Genomic DNA, 22,358 nt, shown 5'->3' on the forward strand with positions numbered 1-22,358 from the left:
ATGCTTTCTAATTTGTTCATGAATTCACTCCAAACATGAAATATACACGTAAGCCTCGCAAGCCTGATCTTGTCACTCTTTTGGAGGGAGAACGATGATTTTCATGTATTATATTTAGCATCAGATTTTTAAGGGGCAAAACTTGGGTTGGTTCTCATGTGCAAAAGATGCTCTGGAATGATGTAGACAAGGAACAGCAGAAATTGGTGTATTTCTATCACACTTTCTCAATCACATGTAAATGTATGGCTGTTTTTTGTAACCACAAGAGCGAGATGTATTCGAAAATCCCTTTTTGTGAAAAGTAAGTAATATTTCCTGCCTGGCAAACACATGGATGGCTTATTGTCAGAAAATAGATCTTAGGAACAGATTTGTTGTTGTTTTTTATACTCGAGATATTGAATATTTATTTTCTTTTTTTAAAAACTGTACTTTGCTATAAGAATACTTTTATTAAAGAAATAAATAATAAATTGCTATTTTTTATCAACTAACCCTGTACTCAGTCCTGTGTTTTTGGAAAGAGTGTCCAAATATGATTGTGCACTATTATTTTACTATTTTTAAGAATCTTGAATAATAAAATGCAAGTTGGGGATTTTTTTTAAAAAGTTTAATTGATTATTAGTAGAGCTACTGTGCAGATTGATGTTTTAAAATCAGTTTATTATTAACTAATCCAGAAATAATATTTATTAGTTTCAGGTTGGCCATTCTTGTATTTTGCTCGTTTGTGTTGTTGTGTTTGCACATCTCTGTTGCTTGTGGGGCTCGCACACAAGAATTTCACTCGCATGTGCTGTGCCAGTGTGCCTGCACATGTGATGTGACAATAAAAGTGATTTGATTTGATTTGATTTGAACTAATCAGCGTTACTTAATCAGCATTGCATAAACATATCAGAAATATAATTCATCTGGCTGTGAGGAGTATTTTTTTAACTATACTATGCAATGAATATAATAGTAGGTAGTGTGCAGCTTGCCATGTGACATGTGTCCGGGGGGGGGTGTCCTATTCCTCTGCGGGGCAACCTGCATATGGCCAATAAAGCATTCAATTCAATTCAATTCAATTCAATTCAATTCAACTATTCAAAATTCTTATTTTCTTCCACACTGAAAACAGATTAACGAATAAAATCGTGAAAGCTTACTCAGTCTAAAGTTCGTTTTTTTGTTTTGTTTTGTTTTTAAATCATTATGCGATCGCATACTGTTTGTCCCTCTGCATTCACCGTAGCCCATCCAACAACTTCCGACAGGAAGTTACGATATGGGAGAATGACAGAAAAAAGCTTTTTCGGATGTAAAAATAGTTTGAAAATGAGTATAAAAACTCCCAGTTGCGTTGTAGTTTTTAAATTGCTTCGAATACGAGTTCTCTTTTTTGCAATAGAAATTAAATGTCCTCATCAGGTCATCAATGAGAGATTTATTTTGAAAGTTCTACCCGGAAGTCTTGTGTTTGATCTCGGCTGGCCTACTTAACAGCAAAACAAGTAGGTGTTTACTGAAGTTGTGTTATAAAACAGTCACTGGGCACCGACATTTAAAAAACAAAACAAAACTGGACAATGGTCTCCGGCGGTGCAATTCAGATACCGAGCCGTCTCCCGTTGCTGCTGACCCACGAAGGAGTTCTTCTCCCGGGCTCCACGGTCAGGTTCAGCGTGGACTCCCCACGGAACATGCACCTTGTCCGAGAGCGGCTGCTGAAGGGGACTTCGCTGAAAAGCACCATCATAGGGGTGATTCCTAACACCAGAGACCCGGAGCACGACACCGACGACCTCCCCACGTTGCACAAGTAATGAACTTGTAGCTGTGTAGCTTTCTGTGGGTTTACACGGTTGTTGTGTGGAGGTGTGACATACAGCTGATGGGTCCCCTTCAAGTTGTCATAAACGTAACAGGTCACAACATCTCTGCAGGATAAGGAAGAAGATCAAATATATTTCCAGTACACAGGAGTATTTTATGTGTTTAGACGTCTGTAGTGTGTGTCATCGTCAGGGGAAATGTACTGAATATTGGGTAAATCGAAACTCAATGCATATTTGAGCATGTACTTTACCTACCCCCCTTTTTTAAACTATTATTTGTTCTAGAAACATCTCCACTTTTACTGTAGCCATGAAGTCGGAAACGGCCGGGCAAGCACAGAGAAGCGGACTTTAGCCTTTAATCAGTGGACTCCAGATCAGTAGGTTACCAAACAGCGTGTTCCTGTCTCTAGATTCGTTACCAGGAAAAAGATGGTTTGTCCGACACTGAGTTAATCTGTGAGGAAGGTGGTCATGCTATCTTAAATCATAAAAATTGTAGAACATTTTCTCAGATTTCCCTAAAAAAAATGTACGATTTCAATTTTGATTGAATGATTGAATGAATGATTTAAGGCTTTTTTAAATATATATGGCTAGTTTAAATGTGAAAAATAAATCAAGCAATTGTATAAAGTTCCATATTTAAAGATGCACTAAAAAAATATGTGACACTGCAAAATGAAACCTGTAGAAGAAATACTTGAAATACTAGAAGATATCAGTGGGTAAGTTAATCCAAATGAAACACAATTCTGCCATTTCCAGGTGAGGCTCTGATTATAACTGAGGTAATAATTATAACTGAATTAAAGGCTTTTATCTTTAATATTTTCTGAGATATATTCATGCTGTAATGCACCCTCATTATTTCAAAGTGCAAAAAAACCCAGACCATTTTTCAAGAAAATGTATCTTGAAAACTACTAATATCTTAACAACAACAAAAATCACAAAAATCATTTGTTTGTTTTTTTTCAAAAATTAAGAGCTTTTTTTTTTTAGGAAAATCTGAGATAGTTGAGCAGAAAGACCACATTGATTTGAGATGGAATGAATAAATCCTTATAATCCTCTGCAGTGAAGGACAGGAAATACTTGCACTTGCTCATGTAAATGTTTGGCGCTTATACTTAAAATATAACAGGGTTTGAATGAAACTCAGATGGTTGATTTTCCACACACTACAGCACACTTGCTGCTTATATGAAGCTTAAAAGACACTGTGAAAGGCTCCAACACGATCAGAGGTGTGAATACTGAGGCTTTGCAAGCATTTAAAATCAGAACAGTTTGTTGTACTGCAGAATGCAACCTTTCAGTGAACTGCTTTTCAATGGCCACCTCATCTGTCACACACTCTCTTTCTCTCTCTGTGTGTGTCTGTGTAGAATTGGTACAGCAGGGATTGCAGTGCAGGTAGTGGGCAGTAACTGGCCCAAACCTCACTATACCCTCCTCATCACTGGACTGTGCCGATTCAGTGTATCGAGTCTGTTAAAAGAGCGACCCTTTGTCCTGGCAGAGGTAAGCTGTCGGTTTGATTTGATGTTAAAATATTGGAGCAATTTTTTTTTTTTTGTAAGATAAACCTAAGTTTCTGGATGTGCTGTCTATTTAATGAGCGACAGTGGTCATCATAAGTGTTCTGTTTTGTACCTGTAACGAAGCAGTAGTATCACTACATACTGATGATGTACTCTGATTTAGTCAATGTAAGAAGTATTCTTTCCTGCAACACTGTATTTACTAGTTGCCTGAGGGTAGATAATAAGAAATGTTTTGCTATTTCCTGTTGTTGTACAGCAATATTCTTTGTAAACACACTGTTAATGTTTTTTATGCTTATAGTAAACATGACAAAAGTTTCAGGTAATGGGGTTCCCATACTGTACAAGTGATCCCTGTGAGCCAAAAGCTCAGATTCCTGCACAGACTGCTGCAAACATTTTGCTTCTGATTTGGTTTTCTACTCTCAGCTTTACATCATGCCAATAATAGATGGCTTGGTCCTTAATATGCTAATCTCAGGCACATAGCTCTAGCTGGCAGCACAGAAGCCCCACTCATCTGCTGCTCAAGCCTTCTTTTTCCAAGGTCCAGCGCATCAGAAGAAATCTGACTAAAAAAGGGGGAAAATAGATTTAAATTGGTTTGATTCAAGCAGTAAAGTGGAGGACTGCACCAAGGTCAAGTGTAATATTGAATTTTCTGAACTGTAAATCATGCAAACCCACAAGTAATAGAAGTAGCATTAGTGAGAAAAAGGAGCAATAGCTGAACATTATAAATCCCCTAAAAAAACCCAACAAAAAATCAGTCTGAGAAGTTAAAGGTCACCTGATTCCACTACTTGCCAAGTCCAGCAAGAGGTTCAACAGAAGTTATAAGCTGCAGAAATAAAGTTTGTTGGCAAGTCAGCCAGACATGCCTAAGGCTGAGATTATAACTCCTTGTGCACATGGGAAGCTACAGACACACAGTTGTTCCTATTCAACAACTTTCAAGTCAGCTTAGGATGCCTGATGCATTTCATACGTGCTCCGTAGATCTACATCTATAGAAAGATGGATTCCTTATTCGGAAAGTCTTGGCAGTTTCCCTCCATGAATTACTACACGTTTGATTTTCTGTAAATCATTTAAAAGTCAAATTGTGCAGATGTGGGTGGACACTGATCGTTGTGTAGTATCTCTTTCAGGGGCCGTTTTGGGGTTTCCAGCACATGTGCAGCTGGCCCATTCAGAGTAGGAGTGCTCACTTTTCTAAAACCAACGCATCACTTGTACTGCGGCGTAATCACTGACCTCCACTGTCTAGTTATTAAGATGGGATTAAATTGAGTGATAGTGAGAATACATTTTTATTACCCGGTGTGAATTAAAAGTTCTTTTATCAGCATTTAAACAAGATCATCTAGTGTATGACTTTTATAACACCATTTCATCATTAAATAAAGTAATGAAACATGTTTTAGCATATTAGAAATGCACAATACACAAGTATGTGTGGCCTCACAATGTGACTCACTTTTTATTTAAAAAAAAAAAAAAATGACAGGTGAAGCAGTTAGATCAGTTGGAGCGGTATACGACCCCACAAAGAGATGCCACCGCAACAGATGATGGAGAGCTGGGGGAGCTGTCGGAGAAGTTCTATCAGGCTGCTGTACAGGTGTGTGTGTGTGTGTGTTTAAGAATTTAAGAGAGTGAGGTCGTAAAAAAATTCATGTCTTGAAAAACTGATTAAGTTAAAAACAAAAATGCCTTTGTAAGGAGGAAAAAAATGCCAAAAGGGCGGTGCAGACTTGAAGAGCGATGACTGACGGACATGTGAGGGTTCTTTAATATACACTAAAGTGTTACATACACACAAGAGCTGTTGCCTACAAAGAGACTTGCATTCAGCAAATTACTTTATATGTGGACTAAAACATTTCTTGATTTTTCACAGCCTGCAAAATCTATGATGTGTTTGTATATTCAAAAATATATATAATTTAGGCAAAAAAATTAGACACAACAACTGAAACGACTTTAACATGTGTTGTCTTGAAGAAATATTAACTGAAGTTGGATTGGGGCCAGGCTGTATTTTAATGAAATACCACTTTGCATTAAAATACTCTAAACTGTGAACATTCGTGTTTAGATTTGTGGAAAATTGAGGTATAGTTAAAAAGAATCATCAGAATTGAAAAAGCAGTGGAAAACATTTTTAAAACACCTACTGGTAAAATGCTGCCCCCTGCTGGCGAAGGTTTTGTTAAATTTAGCAGAATGTGCTTTTTGTTTTGTTTTTTTTACAAAACTTACTTTTGAGGGGAAAAACAGGGAATGCCACATCTTCAGTAAATTTATATTGTTATTTGAAAATAGTCCCTTAAATTATAATGCACGTTTTAAAAAGTTTTATTTAGATTATGAAATGGCTAAATAAACACTAATTGTTGATACCCAGTCAACTATTCGATTTTTAAAAATTTATTTATTTATTTATTTTCATCTGTAAGTCACCGCTGGCAGATGATTTTGTAGAACAGCTCATGTCATTCTGAATTATTTTTTAGGCTGCTGTGCACGCACGGCGTGTGCTGTCTCCACAGCTTGTCAGTTATTTTCTGGTTAGAATCTTTTCTCTGCTTTGGCTGCCAAACAGCCTAATATAGTTCTACTGTCATATTTAAATATTTGCTAGTTGTTGTTTTGTTTTTTTTTTCACCACAAACTACTTTTTTTCCTCTCAAGTATTAACTTTGGCCATACAGCTCAGTTTAAGTGTCATCTATCCACAACAATAACTCATAAAGCAGCTGTTTCATCTAGATGTTGCTTTGAATATATCAGGTCTGAGGTCGGAAGTTGAGTTTCCTCCTGACTTCCTTTCCACCTAAACCCTGTTTGCACATCAAAGCAGCAGAGTGGGATGTACAAATCTATGTACAAATTAAGTTTGTGCGTGTCATTTTACAATGAAGCGATCTGCAGATTGCAGCTGCCACTGTATGCCCTTTACTTATAAAAACTTCATCTCAATGTTTGCATTGGCAGTTTATGTAAGAGCTTGTTGTCAATTATTTTCAAAACTTACTAAACTGTGAAATATGAACATTTTTGAGAATAATAAGAAACAGGCAACTTTTTAAAAATGTAATATAGGAGTAAACTGTGCTGTGCTGCAGCATGATGTGATGGATCAGACTGAAGATGAAAACATACACATGCAGTTGGACTTGATTTATTGTGTTTTATGTTTATATATACACAAATACAAGTGTGTCTGTGTGTGTGTGTGTGTGTGTGTGTGTGTGTGTGTGTGTGTGTGTGTGTGTGTGTGTGTGTGTAGTTGTTAGGTATGTTAGACATGTCTGTTCCAGTCGTGGCCAAGTTCAGGCGCCTCTTGGACAGTCTGCCGAGGGAAACTCTACCTGACGTTGTTGCCTCGATGATCCGCACCTCAAACAAGGAGAAACTCCAGGTGAATTCAAACTGTATACACAATCAAAGCTTTAGAAGAGCCAACATGTTTTTATTCATTTTTTAGAAATCAAAAAGGTTTTAATCTTGATGCAAACAGTTTCTGCAAGTGTTCTAACTTCAGTTGCTCTGCTTTTGCCAAATACCCATTTTAGCCCAAACTACTTGTGGCCCCTCCTGCAGTAAATCCTAGGTTTACTGCAGGAAGGGCATCCTACATCCTGAAATATGGTGATCCTTTTGATATGGCAACTACTTGGCACGTAAAAGGGAAGCGGACTCTTCTTCTTCCTCCTCCCCTTCTTCTTTCCTTCTAGTCTTCTTCTTCTTCTTCTTCTTACTCCTCCTCCTACTTCTTCCTACTGTTCCACTTTTTACATTTTCTTACTTTTCTTTTTCTTCCTCTACCTTTCTTTCCTCTTCTTCCTTCTGTTCTACGTCCTTGATATCCACAATATTTGACAGTATACTTAGAGGAGAAAGAGAGAGGTCACTATTTGTTGGGGCTTTGAAGCAATACAGGAACTTTCCACTTATTCTGGCATTTAAGGATTTAGTGCTTTATTTTTTAGCATGAAAGCACACATTGATGTGATTTTTGACTTTTTTTTCCCTCAACAATAAATCTTCACAATAAATAAAATGTGTTGTTTTCCATGTGCTGTGAAGGTCCTGGATGCATTGAGTTTGGAAGAGCGCTTTAAGAAGGCCCTGCCCATGCTGACCAGACAGATGGAGGGACTAAAACTGCTGCAGAAAACCAGGAAGACGAGTCCTGATAATGAGAAGAGGGTAACAGATGTGCAGTCCTTGTATGTTCACACTGTGATTTACATTCCAAATCTCGTGCTCACATTTGGGATTCCCCTCTGTTTAGGTGTTGGTGCGGAAAGGTACAGTGTTCCCAGGTCGACAGTTCAATCTGGATGAGGAGGATGAAGATGATGATGGTGATGACACAGCAGCCTTGGAGAGGAAGGTTCATGGGGCGAACATGCCTGAAGCTGCCCTCAAAATTTGCCTGAAAGAACTCAAAAGGTAAATTTCATACAACATATACACAATATAAAGTGTATTTGTGCATACTTCACAAACACAAATAATGCTGCTGCTTTTACTTGTTTAGACCATGTTTAGATCTGGCTCTGTTTGGTGTCTGTGTAAACATGATCCAGTACTGTAATTAGCCTTAAATACTTCAGTTAGATTGTTCATGTTCCTCTTCAATCTGTCAGATTGAAGAAGATGCCTCAGTCAATGCCTGAGTATGCCCTGACCAGAAACTACTTGGACCTGATGGTGGAGTTGCCATGGAGCAAAAGCACCAAAGGTAAATTAATCTGCAGACAACTTTTAATGGACGTCAGCTCAGTTAAACTCTTTGGGTTTGGTAGATTTCACTGAGCCGTAGTAGTGACAGGAAAAACTGTACAGACTTTGACATTGAGAAGGCTTTGATATGCAGCTGTCTGCTTTCCAGGTCAAAGCATCTACTGCGTTGATTAAGGCTGTCATCTTTTTAATGCGTTGTTAAACAATAATCAAAATGAAATAAACATTCTCAGTCTCTTTGGGTTTTGATTCGCACTCTTTAAGCTACATTTTTAAGGTCAACATATCCTGGACGCCAATTATTTGAAAGCTTGGAGTTGTATTGGTAACTCATTGAAGTGTTATTGGCTATTCATAACCAGCCACTTTGCGCATACAGTTAGTTGGGTGGACTGAATCAGGCCAAATTAAATGGCGCTACACAGCGTCCCAGCATACATAATAATGCTTGAATTTCACAAGAACTGTTCTGGTTTGTCCCTGCTGATTGCAGGCGTAAACATGTAACCAAATATAAGTAATGACTCCAAATGTTAAGGGTAAGGGTTCATTTAGCAGCAGTGTCAGAGGTCACAACCAAAGTATGCGCTGCTCTCTGACATCTGATTGATGGACCTCTAAAATTTGCCAAACCACTGTGGGGCAAATTGTCTACCTGGTTTTTGATGTCTGTGTATGTTTCTTTGGTCTCACATTCAAATTGCTACTAGAGCAGGTCAGCTACTAACCGGAAGATTGGTGGTTCTATCCCAGGCTCCTCCAGTCTGCATGCCAAATATCCTTGGGCAAGATACTAACCCCATGTTGCTCTCCGATTCATCCATCGGAGTGTGAATGAATGTGTATGAATGTTAGATAGTGAGCACTTAACAGTTTAGAAAAAGTGCTTGTGTGATTGGGTGAATGAATTAGTTGTATGAAGCGGTTTGAGTGCTCAGAGTAGAAAAGTGCTATATAGTGCTATATAAGAGCCTGTCCATTTAACTCACCTAAAACACTTAAACCTTCTAGACTGCCTGGACATCCGAGCTGCACGTACCCTATTGGACAACGATCACTACGCCATGAACAAGCTGAAGAGACGCGTCTTGGAGTATTTAGCTGTCAGGCAGCTGAAGACATCACTCAAGGTGCTTCCTTAATATCCCAGTCTACGGATGCTTAAAGATGAAATCTTGTGTTACACAAAGCACTTTTCTTACATTTGTTATGTATTAATCTTTGAGTTTCATACTGCTGTATCTGCTGTTTTTTTTAGGGCCCCATCTTATGTTTTGTGGGCCCTCCTGGAGTCGGTAAGACGAGTGTAGGACGCTCGATTGCCCGAACTCTGGGCAGAGAATTTCACCGAATTGCTTTGGGAGGCGTCTGTGACCAGTCTGACATCCGAGGACACAGGTATGCTCATAAGATTGTTACGCAACTGAAGGTTTCGTGTCCACAGTGTAGACTGTGAGTTTTCAGGTTGCCCATGTATAGCAACAACCCCCAAAAAATACGAACTACAATAATAGACCTGAGATATGCTAGTTTTTTAACCGTTTTACCAGAGAAAACTGGTTTAACAGACGAACAGCTGATTCTGTTCGTCTGGACACTGATTGTTATTGTGGCTGTTGACTAGTTAATTTAAACTTTTCCATGTGTCCCTGTTCAAAAACATCTGAATACAATTAGTAGGTCATTAGCAAGACTCTATAGAACTTGACTGCATGCTGAAGTGGCAACCCCCAACCCTATTCAAGTAATTTTAAGGAAATTTACCGGTAAATATTTGGAAACATGACAAAAGTGCTTTTATTGCGTCATGTTCATTCACTCATGAGCTGCTGTAACATAAATCAAATGGCTGAATTGCCACCTCAGCATGCAGTCAAGTTCTATACTCTTTTACCAATGAACTACTACTGTGTGTTGCAACAGGGACACATGGAAAGGTTTCAGGACACCGGCCCTTGAGGATTGGAGTTTGAGATCCGTGGTCTACTCACACCCACCCACACAAAGCGTGTTGCTTTCTTTGGAATAGAGTCTGCATTTTTATTTAAATCCCTGTTTCCCTGCAGCGTAATTTTTTAAAAGTAGGGTAAAGATACAAATTCCAGACTTAGGACACCAGCTGAATGTGCCAGTATTTTAATTCCTGAACTAAAATAATAATATATTACTGGATGATTCCACCAAGGAGCACCCCTGAAAACTAAGATAATGCAGGTAAATGCTCCCTTTGTCTTTCGCCGTCATATTCAAACTTTTGCACCAGTTGTTGACACTAATGTGTCCACTGACTGCACTGCAGGCTCACAGTGGCCCTACCAGTCACAAATGGATATTGCATCTTTGGAATTAGGAACTTTGTGAAGGTGTGCATGAGCGAAACTCTAAATAAGTGCAATATAAATAAATATAAAGCAATATGTAATTGTAAAATTTAACAGGTAGATCTTTGTTCTTTTTTCTTAGGCAGGATTCGTGCCAAACAGCCTTTCATTGTTCTTGTAACAGTGACAATAAAATCTATCCTATTCTATTCTATTACTGTAGTCTTGTTATGTAGAACTCTTTTAAAGTGGCTAGAGAAATGTGCTTGAGTATATTGTTTTCATGCTGGGACTTAAATTGCTCCATGGACGTGTGGTGGAGCAAAAACACAAGCTCGCGTAACATAAGGCATTACATTTGATGCTTTATAAACAGTGTTGGTCAAGTTACTTGAAAAAAGTAATCAGTAACTAATTACCAATTACTCCCCCAAAAAAGTAATCCCTTTACTTTACTGATTACTTATTTTCAAAAGTAATTAATTACTTAGTTACTTAGTTACTTTTTAAAAACACGATTTACAACCTGAATAGGTGATAAAGCGATAGATCTTTCAGCCCAATTCTACTTTTTCTACAATCCATTATACAAAATGTAATCAAATGGAAAAGTGTATTTTTTTAACTTGTTTTATTAGTTTTAATCTTTTAAATTTATGCATCAAGCAAAAATTAAATTATATGCAACATTCTCTGACTGGAAGAAATTTGTTTAACATTTAAACCTATTTTCTGCACATTCCAGCACATAAAATATATATTTTTTGTGTGTTTACACTCAGTCTTTCACATAGATGCAAGTAAAACACACAAAATAAATAACATCAAAGACTAACCGGCCCGTTGCCCCAATTTCAACCGGAAAACAAGAAGAAGGTAGGCGGAGGTGTGCTCTGGTGCAGGTGTGCCGCAGCGGTCAGTGGAAGAATCCGCGAGTTTCTCTGTGAGTTTCCCATTACGTGGTACCACACTCGGTGCTTGCTCGGAAGTTTAGGGTTTTTTTTTCCGCTGTAAAAAGAAGTTTTCTTCCCACGCACAACGGACACTAATGTTTTTGTCACTTTTTATGGAATCAAACTCAAAGTAAGGTCAATACTTCCACGCTTTAAACGCTGCACGCTCATACTCTCTCCCACACTCTATATATGATCCACTGTTGATCTGCACACAGCTGTTGTCACGAACGTCGCACTCGCTTACGTCACTGTCGTGAGACACTCTCGCAAAAAAAATCACGGTTTTAGTAACGCAGTAACACAGCGTTCCTACGGGAAAGTAACGGTAATCTAATTACCGTTTTTGCAATAGTAATCCCTTACTTTACTCGTTACCTGAAAAAAGTAATCAGATTACAGTAACGCGTTACTGCCCATCTCTGTTTATAAATCACACTCACAAATAATGAAGCTCACTATGAAAAATCATGTATTTTATCCCAAGTTTTTCCTTAACACTCCCCACTGGGAAAGCTAGAGTAAAATAGTGTCTTTTTTATTTTATTAAGTCCAAAACCTGAACTAAGATGTAATGAAATTTCTTGGGAAAGCCTGCTGATATCATTCAAGCATCCCTTAAAGTCCACTTGGGTTTAATTTAAATGAAGGATAAAGGACATAAATGGATTCGGTCAGTAGTCTGAAAGTATTCGGCACATTTGTTGGTTTTGTTTTCTTCTGACTTGGACTTTTACTTTTATGTAGATGACCTTATGTAAATATAAGCTTTGTTTTTCTGTAAAATAAAGAGAGGTCACTGGTAATCTGTGTTTGTTAGAAAGTGTTAAAAGGTTGTCACCAACTGGAAGACAAATTGTGGCCAAGCACATACACCACATCACACAGATCCTCTTGTTACTGTTATGGGTGTCATGTCTGGAGTCTCTGTGCGAGCAGAGAGGCGAATGGGGCAAAAGAGTTCATCTCGGGTTACGTGGATGGTCGTGTTGTTTTAAATCAATGGCTCACATACATATTTACACCCAAATAAGAAACATGTGCATGTCCTACCAACAGCAGAAATAAGGACCAGACTCTTCAAACAATTGATTATACAGTTTGTTCAACTTAAAAATATTTCTGATGTTCTTATGTGATTTAAATCATTTTTATTTCCTACTTTCGAAGCCCACAAACTGCTTTCAACCAGTACATGCTAGCAAACACGTGAAGCTTGCTTGCATTAGCTTTATTCACTACAGAGAATGTCGCATCTGTGTTTATTTTTTCTCAGATATTATTGCTTGGTAATTCAGTGCATATCTCTAGGGTATATCGTGAGCCTTTGGTTTGCTTGAAACTGAAAAGTTCACAGAGTAGAGCATCATTTTGCGTCTTTGCCATGTCTCCAGGCGTACATATGTAGGGAGCATGCCCGGCCGCATTATCAATGGTTTGAAAACAGTGGGCGTCAATAATCCCGTCTTCCTTCTGGATGAGGTGGACAAGCTGGGGAAGAGCCTGCAAGGGGACCCTGCAGCTGCTCTGCTGGAGGTCAGTCTGTTTCTCTCTCAGGTTACGTGTGATGTAGTATCACGTCTTCTCTGGTTATTTACTCCCTAAACAAAACCTTAATGTTTTGAAGGATTAATTGTCAGTAGCGAGTAGAAACATGCAACATATCCACCAATTGGTTGCTATAGCTACCTAATTAACCACTACAACACATAATAATTTTCATAATAACACAAGTGTTATTAGTATTCCTGCCCCATGATGCCACAAAGTTCCCACTTACTGCAGTTTGCACAGTTTACAAAAAACACACACACACACAAAATAAAAGGGTTTCTGTGTGCACGCTAAGGTCCTGGACCCAGAGCAGAACCACGGCTTCACAGACCATTACCTGAATGTGGCCTTTGACCTCTCACAAGTGCTCTTCATCGCTACAGCAAACACTACAGCGACCATTCCCCCGGCCCTGCTTGACAGGATGGAGGTGCTGGAGGTACCAGGTGGGTTTAGTCACTTTGTTCTGACGAAATATCTCAGCAGATTTATCAGAGGTTATCATAACAAGAGGGTTTCTATTTTATTGAAAATACGTTCCCAGAACTCCACTATAGAAGTCCAAAAAGTTTCCAATTAAAAGAAAAAATATTTTCCTGTTAAATGGGCACCTGTGTTCCTCAAAGGACATGACATAATCCAAATCTGAAAGATACAAATTATGAGTCATTTTAAGACCAGAGTGAAATCTAGCATCTGATCTCCCTGTTTTGTTTTGTTGTTGTTGTTTTTCTTTATTACTGTTGTTTCAGGCTACACCCAGGAGGAGAAGGTGGAGATTGCTCACCGCCACCTGATTCCAAACCAGCTGGAGCAGCATGGGTTAACCCCTCAACAGCTGCATATACCTCAGAGCACCACACCGGACATAATCAGCAGGTACAATCTCACACAAACTCAGTCATCGTCACCTAAGACTGTAAGACTGCATAGCCGTTTAAGCTTTATGTTAACGGCAGCACACAGCGGCATCAGTGTCAGATACTGGTGGTGAAACACGTGTGAATTTTCAACAATGAAATTGTGAGAGAGAGGATTTGTTCAGTGACCGTTGATCTGTGAGAATGATTGTTATAGCTTCTTCATTTAAAAGAGACTCGACAGACATAATTTTATAAAAGTAAACTTACATGTAGAATACGTATCACAGGTTCTCAGCTGATCGTTATAGAATTTACACATCTTAAATGCAATCTTATTGTTCTTTTCAGCACTTAAAAGCAGTAAAATATTTTTCCATATCTGTGGAACGAGAGTTAAAGCAGACTTTTAGAATGTTGTGTACCTCAGAAATTCAAGAACTGATTTGTGTATGAGAAAGACAATATAGCCAGCTGACGGCTCACATACGAGGCTATACTTCTGATCTTTAGAGTGTTAAGTTGTCAAGTGATGTATTGAGTCTGTCACGTGGTGAGCTTTATTCTGTCTTTCTGAGATGCAGAGGCGGTCTGGTTAGTGTGCAAAAAATAGAAAATATATAGGTTGATCTGGGTAGATCTCTTTTGCAAACAAATAAGAAAAAAAAACACATTTCAAAAAGGAGAGAGACGGGTTCTCAGGTTTTCAGGTGATTACAGTTACAGGACAAAACAAAGAGCAAGTACATGACTGACACTCAGAGTGTTGCCTAGTTTTTAACCCTACCTGATCACACTGTGACTCTCAGTGACAGCTGTGTTTTAGTCATCTGTTATTTGTCCTTCTGTTTGTTCTTCCTCTTTTAGGTACACCCGAGAAGCAGGTGTGCGCTCACTAGAAAGGAAGATCGGGGCGATCTGCCGAGCTGTAGCTGTCAAGGTTGCCGAGGGTCACACACTTACCAAGACAGAAACTTTGACCCCTGAAAACTCAAAACAGCATGGAGGTGAGGGTCTGAACCTTCCATCTTGGTCAGGCTGTGGAATTTAATTTGAAGCTTTAGCTGCAGAACAGCACAGAGCTACACACTAACAAAGCTTGTGCATTAAATACCAAATGTTGAGTCATTACAAATATTGAAAGACGAGGTACAACAGAAAAGAGCATCTTAGTTAACACAGATTTATTTCAGTAATAATAGCAAAATGAAACACTCATCACTGGACTTATTTATTTTATAAATTGATTTATTTATTTACTTACTTATTATGACAAAAAGAGTTTGCTAATGCTTTTTTGACCAGAGTGTTTAGGCTTTGTTGCTTTAAGGGTTTTTCTTTTATGTATTTGAAGACCATACTGCCATGTAAAAAAAGAGTTTTTCATAGGTCCTGTAAAATGAAGTTCACCCTGTGATTCAGTAGCTTTTAGAACCTCCTTTAGGAGCAGTACCTTAAAGTAATTATTTCCTGTATGACTTCATCAGTCTCTCATATTGTGGTGGAATTTGCTCGAGAGCTTGGGGTCATTGTCCTGTTGCATCATTTGAGCCCAGTTTTAGCTGTTGGACAGATGGTCTCACTTTTGACTCTAAACAAATTTGGTGTACTGAGGAGTTCATAGTCCACTCAATGCTCAGGTGCTCAGGTTCTGTGGTAGCAGAACAAACCCAAATTGTCACTCGTCCAATTCTGTGCTTGACAGCTGGTATGAGGTGTTTGTGCAGATATGCTGCAGTTTTTTTCCAAAAACAAGCCATACTTGTTCAGCCTTTTTCTAATTGTACTGCCATGAAGTCTAACATTTAGCATTCTGGGGCATGTATTATTGTAGGGTGTTAATCCTGTGTTCCATGTCGCTCCCCGACCGGTCGCGGCAGATGGCCGCCCCTCCCTGAGCCTGGTTCTGCCGGAGCTTTCCTCTTGTTAAAGGGGAGTTTTTCCTTCCCCCTGTCGCCAAAGTGCTTGCTCATAGGGGGTATTATGGTTGTTGGGTTTTCCTCTGTTAAATACAACAAACCAGCCTATAACTAAAAAAGAAACAAGGACTAGTGTTTTAGCAGCTCTCTGAGATTTTGTGCAGGTGAAAGAAGGCACTTCAGAATGGAATATTTCAGGCTTTTACCTCAAATTTTTGACTCAACTCAAATTTCAAGTTATTTTCTACATTTTGCATTTCTCAAAGTTTTGAGTTAGGTACCTTAAAATGTTGACTTACTATCTTGACATTTTAAGATAATGACACCATATTCTGACACATGGATTGCAAAACATGTTTTTTTTTTTCATTGGGGGAAACAAGCTTCCAAAGTCTTATTGAACTGCAAGATCCCTTTTTGCTTGAGTCATAATGTAAAGTAAATGTTTTTTTACTGTAATCCAGAATCGAATGTAATTTTTTTCTCATCCAATCAGGTTAGTTTTATTTATATTGGGCCAAATTACAACAACATATGTAACAGGCCTCATATGTAATGAACAGCAACATATTTTACTTTGTATCATAGTATTGTAGACTGTAAAACTAACTGATATTATTTGGACATCTCGAAAAGTCGATTGAGCTTGTTCAGAATAAATTTCATGTCAACCTGTGACTTAGTTTGGCGACACAGATGACGCGAGTAACTGACACAGATCTTATCTGTGTGGTTAAACAAAGAACTACAGACATAGTAACAAAGACTGACTGCACGTGAGCAACAACTGGCTAATACGTTAGGAGAAATATCTCCCACAATATAGTTCGGGTAACAGCCGTTAATAATGTTGAGTTAAAACACTTGTGCTTCTGTTCTTTGTTGCAGAGTGCGAGTGTTGGGCACAAGGGGCTGAAATGAGCCTGGGAAAAATAAACTTTGAGTAAATCTTGACCAGAGCAGTTTGATGGATGTTAGTTCATAATGTGATGTTATAACAGACAGATGTTTGACGTGGTGACAAATTACTTATTGGTTGTTTATTTGTCTAATGATCATTTGTAAATCAAATTTTACATCAGGTGTTAGATATCTGAAGCATGCTCGCAAGTACAACATTATGATTTTTATGCTAATATCCTAAATAAACCTCATTGTGCAGTGTCCTACTCAAAAGCACTGGATATTACACAGCAGTACTCAGTTTTTGATTTGTCTGCGGGATTCTCAGTAGAGTAAATAAAAACAAAGCACTACAAAACTCATTTTTGGATCATTAAGTAGCAGACATGAAGACCGGAAATTTTGTTTTAGGTAGAGTGGTTTAAGACAGAGAAAGACAGAAAAATGGGATAAACGTGACATAAGTGTTTCTTTCTGTTCTTTAATGCGGCCTTTGTGTTTCCAGGTAACCACACGTGTGTGTGTGTGTGCGTGTGCGTGTGCGTGTGTGTGTGTGTGTGTGTGTGTGTGCGTGCGCGCAATTGATACATGTTCTCATGCATTTCTATTTGTATTTTCTAAATGGTAGCGGTTTTTGATGTTCATCTGTGATATTTGTGTTTCTGTTTGACTTTTACGTGTGTGCATGTTTGCGTCCTGTTGGTGCGATTTATGTATGTGTGTTCACAGCTGGTTTTTCGTTCTCATTCGCAGCTATGTCACTGCCATTTTTTTCCCTTTCCCTGTGAAGCCTGGTGTATGTAGTTGTTTTTTTTAACTAAACAATCTCTAAGATCTGATGATTGCAGTGTGTTTACGTTCACTTGAAATAGTAAGAATATTCCTAACACCTAACTGCACGAACATGGGTATAAACAACACATATTGTTTCTTTGACATGTAGCTTTCTGAACCACAGGCTACAAAAAAAATATGGATGTAGCCAATGTGATGTTATCCACAAATTTGTGAAACCCTTTTCTGAATCCTGAATGTTGCAGGTGTTACCATGTTTGTTGGTTTTTTGTTGTTTCTAGACAGGAACTGAATGCAGTTATTCACACGGCAGTCCTTGATTTAGCTTTCAGTGAATGTTTTGCTGTAATGTTTGTTTTCAGACAAGGCAGCACCTCCAGAGTTGCCCATAGTGATTGATCATATCGCACTGAAAGACATCCTGGGGCCTCCAGTGTTTGAAATGGAGGTAAGCAGAGAGAGAAAGAGCAGCATGTGCAGCGTTCATAATCCACAAGTTTATTACAGAAACATGCAGAATTTATTCTCATGAACATTTTTGACCGCCTGAATTTTCTGGACCTCAACCGATGCGATTGGTTTCCATCACAATCCATGACTCTATAAAGGCAGCCTGTGAGCAGATCTCTCAGCTCCATACAGCTGCTGCTCATCCTGTCAGATTAAAGTCATTTGCCTTTCTCCCTTCATCTCTCCAGGTCATGTGGAACTTGTTTTCTATGTACTTTTATGAGGATTGAAAAAGATGTTTTCACGTGTGCATATTGGCAGGTCTCTGAGCGGCTCACCCTGCCTGGTGTAGCTCTCGGCCTGGCCTGGACGCCGCTTGGTGGGGAGATCATGTTTGTGGAGGCCAGTCGGATGGAGGGAGAAGGTCAGCTCACTCTCACGGGTCAGCTGGGAGACGTTATGAAAGAATCTGCCCACTTGGCCATCAGCTGGCTCAGAGCGAATGCTAAAACCTACCAGCTCACAAACAGTGAGTCCAGATACACCAGTGTTTATATTCTATTTTGTAGTTTTAGAGAAATACAAAACAACTTATGTTGTGCAACTGTGTGTGTGTGTTTAAACAGTGGTGGGGGGTTCAGATCCTTTAGAGGGGACAGACATCCACCTCCACTTCCCCGCTGGAGCCGTCACCAAAGATGGCCCCTCTGCTGGTGTTACAATCGTCACCTGCCTGGCTTCACTGTTTAGCGGCCGACTGGTCAGATCAGACGTCGCCATGACTGGAGAGATCACGTTAAGAGGGCTTGTGCTGCCAGTAAGTTATCGTAGTAAACACACAGAAAACGATCATCTCTAGTCCACTCTAGTTTTGACAGACAAGTGTGGCCCGTCCTCTGCAGGTGGGCGGGATTAAGGACAAGGTGCTGGCTGCACACAGGGCAGGAGTGAAGCGCGTCATCCTCCCGAAACGCAACGAGAAAGACCTGGAGGAGCTTCCAGCAAACGTCAGAGCCAACCTCGACTTTATCACAGCCACAAACCTGGACGAGGTGCTCAACGCCTCTTTCGATGGAGGGTTTCCGGGAGTAAGCAGCACGCGTGCACACCCTCAGCTCACCAGCAAACTGTAACACACTGCTCAAAACACATTAACAATGTAAGGCATCTGTGATCTTGGATAATTAAGCCGTTTTTTGATCCTTAGAAGAGCTGTAAAGTCTTTTTGCAGATGATTTATTCAGTATTACAAAGCTAACTTGAAGTTGAAGATGGAGCTGGGATACAGGAGAATTCAGTTTACAAAATCCCCAGCTCCTCTTTGCTAATAGCACTGTGCAGCCAGCTCAGAAATAACTGCTAAATATCATCATAGTGGGGCTTTGTTTTTCATTTCAACTGAAAAGCTGCTTATTTCTTTTACCTTGTATTAGTAGCCTGGCTATGTCTTCCGAAGCAGGGGGACTAGTGAGTGATACATGCCTTAAAGATTTATACAGGTTGAATTTGTGCGCTGAAAAAGCCCAAATGTGCATGAAGAGTGCTGCTAAGGGAAAGAAATTGATTGATGTTTGTTTATGTAAATTGTTCTCCTTAATCACATATTTTATTTCACTCTAGTTGGATTTTTATCAGTGGATCTTTCACATCCACAATAAAATTTTATTTAGCTGCACTGATGGTGATGAATATATTCTGTGATTAAAAACTGTAAAGATGTTTTGTTTTCATTTCCTCCACTAGGCTGATAAATTGAAAAATAAAATAAATTTTGATTTCTTTTATTTACTGTGACATTTACCGATTTAATTATTTAGCCTACGTTTTTCCTGCTCTTGGAACTTTTAGTTGGACAAAAACTAGAACTGTACAGTTGAATATGGATGCATCTTAAAAGTATAGCTTTTTTATGCTTTAGCCTCAAGGATTCAAGTGTGCAGTAGAATATTCAGATGATTAGCTGACTAATATCTTTAATTTGATAGCTCACTGAGATGACTTCTGATTCTGATGTTGTTTTTTTAGTGAGTTATGGTTAAATCATAGAGGGACATGATTCCATAAATACGTGTTTTACTGAAAAGCATAAAATGGAAAACACTAATGTCCAGTTATTTGTTCGACTTTTAAGCAGTCTGAAAATATCACACATATGCATCCAAAGTCCATTAGTGACACCATAGAAGACAGTTTCTTCCATGCAACCTCGTATTTTGGTCATACACAGTAATACTGTGTAACAGCTTGAATAGTTGCATGTTTAAAAGTGCTCATTCATTGTAATAAACGTTTCTGCCTCTGAGGGGTGCTATAGAGTCTTCATGAGGCTGCACTTTTCTTCAGTCTTGTTGAGTTTTGTTTTGTCACATTCCGCCTGCCTAGTTACTGGTCTAGGGGAATAGGTTTCCATGCGAATCTTTAGTAAACTCAACTAATCTAAGTTCATTATAAATTTCTGCTCATTTGCTTTATAGGAGCTATAATCTTGTACAGCAAGAGATGAGCTTGCTGGCAGCCTGGTGAGATACAAAAACTAGAGATGAAGAATAATATTTAAGGATGCCGTGGCCTTCAAGAGTAATCACGAGGGGAAACGTTTTTTTTTTTTTTAATGTCTTTCCATTCTCTTCTTTTTTTAAATTATAATGCAAACAAAAAATACTCAGTCCACAGTTTTATAGCTTGTCTGACAGTGAGACACGCCCACATATTTGCTGGTGGTAGGAGCCTCTTGCATCACTTTTTGGAGGTACAGATGCCTTTTTGTCAGCTGCTTTGTTTCAGTTGTCGGCTGAGATGTGGAAACCTTCGAATTAACTCATCTGTACCAAAAAGGAACAGAAGCAAGAACAGTAAGAAAAAGTGCAGTACAAAGAGTAAATACATGCCTCATACATGTGATGGCAATAACGCAGCATGCACATTATATGCTAGTGTTCTTGCAAGACACCTCGAGCAGGAGGAACTCCTTTGAGCACAGATTTGTTAGAACAATTTGAAATATTTTGCAAAAACATTTCTTTATGACTATAAGAAGGTTTACTGAAAAAACTTGACAGCCATCATATTTAAATATCACACAAAACAAAACAGTGCAAAGTCTGACTTATTCACTGAAGTTATAAGTTGACTGTACTGCGGGCTACATGTTTGAGTACACATTAGCCAAATATTACACGCTGCACGGTGCAGTATCAAAGAGACTACTGGAGTCAGTGTGCCTTGCCACAAAACAGTTCCACAACCCTTTTTTTTTCTTCAATTATTTAAACAAAAGTGTTTGGTGAGTTGTAGATGTTCTAGGTGAATCTCTCAAATTTTGGAAAAACCTGAAGCTCTCTGCACAACAGAGCACCATCAAAATACACTCCAACCAGTTTGTGCTCACCAGTTCCTCCAAACACATTTGATGCAATAGCTCTTACAGAGAGTACTTGTCCACCTAGAGGATGCATCATTGTGCCAATACGCTGCTGAATTAAAGCATTTTTCTGGTCAGCTGCACATTCCCTTTGTGCTTGCTGGGGTTTAGCAGTCCGTGTGGGTGTGGAGCACTTCAACTTCTTTAAAACAAATTATATTTGAATAATGAAGGTATTAGTGTTTTGTGTAAAGATGCATTGTTGTCAGCTTTTCCAGACCTGGGACGTCCAGCTTTTATAAATCACCCCTGAAACTCAAGTACATCTTTCCAAAAGATCTTCTGCCACTTTTCCCTACCATTAGTCCCATTGCTACTTCAGCCACAATGATGCACTGTTTTAAGGAATAGCAATATTAATAGCAATCTCACGGCAGGCACTCAACTGAAGTTCTACAATGTTTGTATACAAGAAACTATCGGGATGGGATATTTGATTCAGTGTAAAGTCTGGAATACTTATAATGGTGTTGATACGCCTCTCGTGAAACTGACGACTGGAGTTGGTTCAAAATGCACATCACCGAAATATTTAGAAAAAGCAGATTTGGGCATAGACTTGTTGCTTCTTGCTTATGAGGACAAGACTCAGACATGAATGGTCAATAGCTCTTGAAAATTAACCTCAGCCCAAATGTTCAGCCGTTCTTTCAGACAACCTGACAAAAGACAAGAGAAACTACAGGGGAGCTTTCACTTTATTTTAGATAAATACAGGAAATCATCCTTCTTGCACTGTAGAGCTGTAAAGGAGGAGACATTTGTGAGGAACAGATTTTAACAACATGAAATGCCATGTTGTAATAGCTAAAAACTAATGACCCACCTCTGCCCTGTGAGTTTGGGTCATCTCTTCCATCCATGCCAGTCTGAAGCTGACCGATGGAAATTTGGCCAAGGGTCAGAAGATGGATGCTTTACATGACCCCAATGAGATCCACGGTAATGCCACCAGTAGTTATTCCACGTAGGATTCATCTGGAAGTTGTAGTATCCACTGTAAGGGTCGGCATATCTTTGAGGATGACGTGGCCTTGATGGGTGT

The 22,358-nt window shown here is 38.9% G+C and overlaps 1 protein-coding gene across 1 annotated transcript; it reads left to right on the forward strand.

Annotated features, from left to right (window-relative positions):
- The first annotated feature begins 1,471 nt into the window (after nucleotides 1-1,471).
- lonp2 (lon peptidase 2, peroxisomal) lies at nucleotides 1,472-19,611 on the forward strand. Its single transcript, XM_005753952.1, has 17 exons — nucleotides 1,472-1,813; nucleotides 3,221-3,356; nucleotides 4,890-5,003; nucleotides 6,675-6,806; nucleotides 7,475-7,597; nucleotides 7,683-7,843; nucleotides 8,041-8,135; nucleotides 9,149-9,267; nucleotides 9,396-9,535; nucleotides 12,806-12,947; nucleotides 13,261-13,411; nucleotides 13,718-13,844; nucleotides 14,693-14,832; nucleotides 17,805-17,890; nucleotides 18,214-18,421; nucleotides 18,519-18,709; nucleotides 18,795-19,611. Exons 1-17 carry the CDS (start codon nucleotides 1,581-1,583, stop codon nucleotides 19,023-19,025), a joined length of 2,529 nt encoding a protein of 842 aa, XP_005754009.1. The 5' UTR covers nucleotides 1,472-1,580; the 3' UTR covers nucleotides 19,026-19,611.
- Nucleotides 19,612-22,358: the final 2,747 nt, after the last annotated feature.

Source organism: Pundamilia nyererei, unplaced genomic scaffold (assembly GCF_000239375.1).
Source record: "Pundamilia nyererei isolate P.nyererei 1_Seehausen unplaced genomic scaffold, PunNye1.0 scaffold00485, whole genome shotgun sequence".
Classification (NCBI taxonomy): Eukaryota; Metazoa; Chordata; class Actinopteri; order Cichliformes; family Cichlidae; genus Pundamilia; species Pundamilia nyererei.

Excerpts from the sequence above, each read along its gene's own strand:
- lonp2 (XM_005753952.1), top strand. The coding sequence starts at position 1,581 with ATGGTCTCCGGCGGTGCAATTCAGATACCGAGCCGTCTCCCGTTGCTG. Across the intron at positions 3,357-4,889 it reads GACCCTTTGTCCTGGCAGAG|GTGAAGCAGTTAGATCAGTT; the intron begins GTAAGCTGTCGG and ends AAAAAATGACAG. Across the intron at positions 9,536-12,805 it reads TCTGACATCCGAGGACACAG|GCGTACATATGTAGGGAGCA; the intron begins GTATGCTCATAA and ends CCATGTCTCCAG.